The sequence below is a fragment of the Musa acuminata genome, chromosome BXJ3-11 (genome assembly GCF_036884655.1).
Source record: "Musa acuminata AAA Group cultivar baxijiao chromosome BXJ3-11, Cavendish_Baxijiao_AAA, whole genome shotgun sequence".
Classification (NCBI taxonomy): Eukaryota; Viridiplantae; Streptophyta; class Magnoliopsida; order Zingiberales; family Musaceae; genus Musa; species Musa acuminata.
The window spans coordinates 30,958,168-30,964,270 of record NC_088359.1 but is presented as its reverse complement, the minus strand read 5'-3'; the positions used below and the strand labels follow the sequence as shown (position 1 = coordinate 30,964,270).

At 35.7% G+C, this 6,103-nt stretch overlaps 1 protein-coding gene across 3 annotated transcripts; it reads right to left on the bottom strand.

The window, feature by feature from the left end:
• Window positions 1-348: 348 nt before the first annotated feature.
• Window positions 349-2,015, bottom strand: LOC135585104 (uncharacterized). Of its 3 annotated transcripts, none has more exons than XR_010502084.1 (2): window positions 494-2,013; window positions 349-406 (listed from the first exon to the last, which is right to left on the bottom strand). XR_010502084.1 is itself a non-coding variant. In XM_065172974.1 (2 exons), the coding sequence occupies exon 2, from the start codon at window positions 1,577-1,579 to the stop codon at window positions 686-688; it is 894 nt and encodes a 297-aa protein (XP_065029046.1). In that variant the 5' UTR covers window positions 1,580-1,657; window positions 1,876-2,015; the 3' UTR covers window positions 349-685. The 3 variants fall into 3 exon arrangements, 2 of the variants coding, with proteins under 2 accessions (XP_065029046.1, XP_018676357.2); XM_065172974.1 differs by having other exon boundaries at window positions 349-1,657; window positions 1,876-2,015; XM_018820812.2 differs by having other exon boundaries at window positions 349-1,657; window positions 1,768-2,014.
• Between the last annotated feature and the right edge of the window lie 4,088 nt (window positions 2,016-6,103).

Here is a 6,103-nt window from a genome sequence, read left to right as displayed (position 1 = left end):
AGTATCCATATATGCCGAGCTGGAAACGTCAAGGTTGCACGACGACATGTTTCGTGAATGCTTTTGCTGACGCTGCTCATTTTGTCCTTCAACCTTTGCAACACGACTTAGCAAGACGAAGATGTATATTTCCACGCTGTTCGATGCTACAGAGACTTAGGAAGAAGGATATGTGTACAACAGCAACAGTATAACTACTGCGATGAACATCTTCTTACTCGTGTGGCCTTCCCATCTCCCACCACTACTGCCAAAGGCCAAGGAGTCGTCAAATCATTCACTTGCGGAGATGACAAGCAAAACAAAGGAAGAACACGCCAAAATCATCCATCACTGTGAAAGACTTAATGGAGGGGAAAGCACTCTGTTTCCTCGAAGCAGATGAAAGGATAGGGAAGGCATAGCGCTACAAAACCATCCACAGGAATGATTGCAAGCTCAGCCCACCGAAAGCAAAAGGTAGCGTGAACGATGCAACATTTTGATGCCTTACCTGCACGCCAACTCTACACATCACCATCCATCACATGGAAGCCGGAAAAAGAGGTGTCTGATGACTTCCACTCGCTCCAGCAAAAGATAATGATTTTGAGTGAAAGTGGAGAGAGAGAGAGAGAGTACATCACGAAAGAATTGATGTGGCTACTAAATTCACTGCCATAATGCGAGTTTTGTCGATGAGGAATTAGTGACTGTGATTCCCATGTAGCAGTTTGATGCTTGAAGGAGAGGAAGGTACTGGAGTCACCTGTGAGGAGCAAGGATGGTGTTGCTGACCTCTGTCTCTGTTCTTTCCTATGACTATAGTGATGAAAGATCCATCTTCCTCTTCTGGGACTGTGGGACGTGAAATAGCAGGAGGAGGAGGAGGAGGAGGAGGATGAGAAAGATGACCAGTCTCTTCTCCCATCAGCTTCTTCTTGTGTAATTTCTCCTCGGCGTCCTTGAGAAACTTGAACTTGGGAGGTGGCGACGACCACATCCTGATCAAATCTTCTTCCTTGGAGGACTCGAAGAGGGGGTTGAATCCACTTTGCTTGTAGCAATCGAAGGGAGTCGGTGCCGGAGAGAAAAGAGGAGGAGAAGGGAGCGGTGTCATGAACGGGGTGTCCGAAGACAGGAACAGATCATTCAAGCTCTTCCTCCGGGAACCTTTCCTGCTCCTCCCACCTCTGGACATGCTATCCTCGGACTCCAAATCCTCCTTCGATTCCTCCTTAATGGTGAAGAGAAGTCTGGGAGGCCCTGGGAGACCATGAAACCTCATCAGCTCCGCCTCCACGGTATCCTCCCTACGGAGTGGATTCAGAAGGAGGTCTTTGCCTTCCGGTTGTCCCTCATCGGAACAAGAAGTTACATCCACTCGGTCGGGTGCTGCGAAGCTCAAGGAATGTGGCTTCTTCCAGCAGAAGAGGTGAACAAGTCCTTTGGCAGGCAAACAAGCCCTGCAGCTGTCCTCCATGTCTCCATCGCTTATCTTCCTCCACCAGAACAAGTAGCACAGCTCTGCAACAAGAGCCAAGAACAGGCAACCTGAGACGACGCTTAAGCCGATCCCCATACCGCTTAAAGATCTCATCTTTCTCCTCAAGATAACACGAGCTTGCTAACAGTCACCACTCTGTCACCGGAACTCGACACCTCCCTCGAGAAGAATCTAAGAATCCAAGAGGAGGAAGCACGATTCAGAGCTTAAAGACGGAAGCGAAGAAACATCAGCAGAGGACAGCTAATCATGGGTGGCAAAAACAACAAAAAGAAAATTACAGTGAAAAAGAAGAAGGAACTCATCATCTACTCAGATCAAATTCATTCCAGGTTCCTTGTAAACCCGAATCGAGGACCACCAAAGCCACAAAAAGATTGCAACTTTACCATCAAATTTGGATTTTGCTGCTGATTTCCATTTCCAGCCATTCTCCAAGTCAGAGTGGGTGCCACTCCACCTGTAACCCCAGAAACATATCTGCCCATTATCCCTTCTGTACCCATCTCGATCAATCGAAACGCTTGAATGTTAGTATTCCAATCATCTGTTGACGCGACTTCCATATCAGCAGCGACTCAGAAGCCTCGCACATTCTTTCATGGGCTCACACACTGTAGTCGCCAAAAGGAACACGTGGAGCATCTCCCTCTCATTGGATGCTGCACAATCTATCGAGTCAGGAATTTGCACGAATCGTAAGACGCGTGAACGGTTGATCTCCACCACTTCAGATTTGAAGTTGACCATTGACCATTCGCGGCATGTAGAATTATGGCGACGGTTAGTGTTTGACCCTTACAAAATTTTACTCTATTCAAATTTGAATCTGATTAGAGTCCATTTCAATATTTATTCTTCTACTTAAGATCATCTCAGAATGCAATTTAGATGGATCAGATGGATATAAATATTCAGAAAAAGATCAATTTAATTAAACGGATTTGATGCCACTCGATAAAGGATGATAATGATGGGGTTAACTATATATATTTTTCCCCCCTATACTTATCTCTGTATCATAAAAAGTTACAATAAATCATTATATTTGACTTTATTTTGTAACAATGTCTCAAATATAACTCTTTAAAGTATAAGGATTATGATGCGATGTTAATTGAGCAAAAGTATAAAAAAATTATACAATTAGCTTGATGAGTGTGACGACAAAAAAGAGAGGTTTAGAAAAACTCTTGAGAAGTTCGATCTCGTTGAAAATATATATTAAATTAAAAAAATACTTACACGTCGGGTCGATTGCTAGGAATTCAAAGATTTGAGTCAACTCATAATTTAGAAGTATAAAATTAATATTAAAATTAAAAATATATTAATAACAGTTTAATTTACACACATCATATAAAATTTGATCTCAATAATTCAAAATTAAATAAAAAAATAGGCCGCAACCGGTAAATGTGAATAATCTTTAGCATTAGAGCCAAATTGAAAACCTTAAAAATAAGGGATTGGAGAAAGAGATGGACTAAATTGATGATTTTATATTGTTAAGGATCAAAAAATAATCGGGTTACATATATTGAGTTTCATTCATAATTTAAAAATAAAAATTAAATTATTATCAAATCTAAAATATGATTCACATTCATCATTACTATAGCGTTTCCGAATGCACTTAAATCAATCAGGAAGTATTTTTAAGAAAAAAAATATAATTAAATGTTAAAATTATTTTTTTGGAATGCATTCAAGGGAATAAAAATATCTATCCTCCTACGACCCTTTTAAATAAATCTTAAGGACTTTTCTCTTCGTATCATCTCATTTTTTTTCTAAATTCGTTTGAAAAACCTAGGAGCACTCAAGATATTTCTTTTCTTTATTTCTCTCCTTACCAAGATATATATATATATATATATATATATATATATATATATATATATATATATATATATATATATAGGGCATTTATAAAACAGTTAAATCCTAATTTAGGAACAATTGTTTTACTTGAATCCCTAATTTTTTAAGTAATTTTGTTCTCAAACTAATTTGAATACTCAACAATTTGAACATTCTATGGGTTCAATTAATTAATTATATATATATATAGGTAATATTTTTTTAATAATAGGAATGGATGAAAGTGAGTTTTGTTACCCACATTGTAATGATAAGACAAAATATTCACAAACTTTAGTTTTAATTTCTAAAAATTATTATTGAAGGACTAAGCTTGTTAAAACTTAGTGACAAGATGCTAACGTTGAGGTGAATTGTTGAAATCTTTGTGGGCCAGGATGACATGGCACTGGGCCCAATGTTCGTTTGTCCCAAACTGTGTTAACAATATAGGACCATTTCCTTATAAAATATATAAAATACTTCTAAAAAAATTCATCTTTTTTGTTATTTTTAAACTATTACATTTGGCTCTTTTTATAATATTTTTAATAACATTTATAGTATCTTTTTATGATAAATAAAAAATACTATAAATATTATTTAAAAAATATTATAAGTGAAATCATATTTTGTTTCTTTAATTGTCATTTGCTCGTTAGTAGACCATTAGGAAACAATATTTTTAGGCTTGCAGTTGATTTGATTAAGGTTAGGAGTTTATTTGCATCATTTACCATGTTTTCGAATAGGTTTTATAATATTTTTATTATTGATGACTAAAATACTATAAAAGGTCATTTTTTTAATTTTTATTTGGGTGATGTTATTCTTAAACTATTATTAATACTTAATTACATCATATATCTAATGGTTTCTAGTGTGCTTTCATTTCATTTCACTCGTTTACAATATCTTCAAATAGGTTTTGTTAGAGTGGTCAAAATATTTTAATAGGTGAGAAAATTTTTTAGGAGAAATTTTGATATTTTTAAAATTAGGGACTTGGTTAAAGAAAAACAAAAGTGCCTATTATTTAGAGTCATTTTTTACTATTGACAATCATTTATTATTAATAATCCTCTTAAAATTAATAAAATAATATTTTACTATTTACTATCTCACTAATTTTGATTTTGTCTTCTTTCCCTTCTCGCAACCATTATTATTACTATTGAGAAATCTAAAAGCAACATACACAATAAAATAATAAAAAAAAATTAAATTTTCATAAAAAGTTTGATGCGCAAAAACTCACGAAATTAGAAAACCATATATGAGATAGTTATTGTAGGGGAAATCTAGGGGTTCATCGTCGTACGAAGATTGGCACGTAGGGGAAGAACATATAACAGAAATCCTAAATTTCTCGCAAGGGAAGAACATATAACAGAAATCCTAAATTTCTCGAAAGATATTCATCATCGTGCGAAGATTGATACGCAAAATCCCGTGAAACTAAAAATCCCGTTACCTAGGGAGATCATATATTTTTGAAATCCTATAGATCTATAGGAGAGGTTGAAAGATGTCAAACGTCATTCTCTCTAGTAGTGATCCACACGATAAGGGCTACGAAGATGCTTCTCGAATTGCTACCCAAATCTTCACACCTACTATCTAAAGAGGAGAAGGGGAGAGGAGAATATGATGTGACAACCAAGAAACACTGATATATTGCCTTTTGGTTCTCTTCTATTTATGGAGGCTTCATATCAACTCAACCATAAAATATTTTACCTTATTGGGTATTGGATTTTCATCCAAGCTGCTTAGATTAGTAGATCTTTATCCAATAATCTATCATTAGCTTTTATTGGATTTCATTTATAGGATACAATAATTCAAGGACTTATTGGATACTTAATAAGATAGGGGCTCCAACGGATATCTCATATCTAAATCTCTACTTGTCGCAACACCTACCATATGTGTGTGATTTTCTAGGCTCAATATCGAGCCGGTCATGAGTCATACCTATCAAAACTCTTTTTGACTCGGTGAATTATTAATTACTATATTTATAATAATTCACTCGGCTTATCAACTACGGATGTACTATGATACTATGCCTTAGTCCCTAGATGATATAGGGGAATATAATCCTTTGAACATATCTGTCCTTAGTTAACGTGTACCTATAGTCTTTCATCCATCTAATATCTCAAAGACTGTATATTGGGCATAGTGCTATTAGGCTCATATGGTTTCTCCTTGAGTCTCACTCTAATCATATTCTCTTAGAGAACTCTTTTTCTCTCAATCCGAATGACCTTGGTTAATGATTTGTTTGAACAAGAACACATAATATATTCCTTTCATGATACCAAAATCGGATAATCCTCTATTGACACTCAATATCTCTCGTAAGGTTGGTTGCTACTCCCGATGACCGGTTGTACTAGATTTGAAACTTTCAAATCTATAAATCTTGTATTAAAGAATAGAGTACTCATATAGGACATCCTTGATGTCTCAAGTCTAAGGAATACACCATTGGGGCGATGTAATCACTTTTGATAATGAGGTATCATCAATCATCCAACATTCAATAAGCGGATCAGTGAACTCATTCTCCAATGAGCACATGTACTATAGTCCTAGTGTCCCCACATGAACAACTATAATACTAGTCGCCTCAATCATATGGACAAGTATATAGTAACATTGGTATATCGGGTTATCTTGATGTCCCTCTCGAGTAACTTATAACTAGGATTATTTATGATCTATGTTTAAAAGTGAATCGATCTC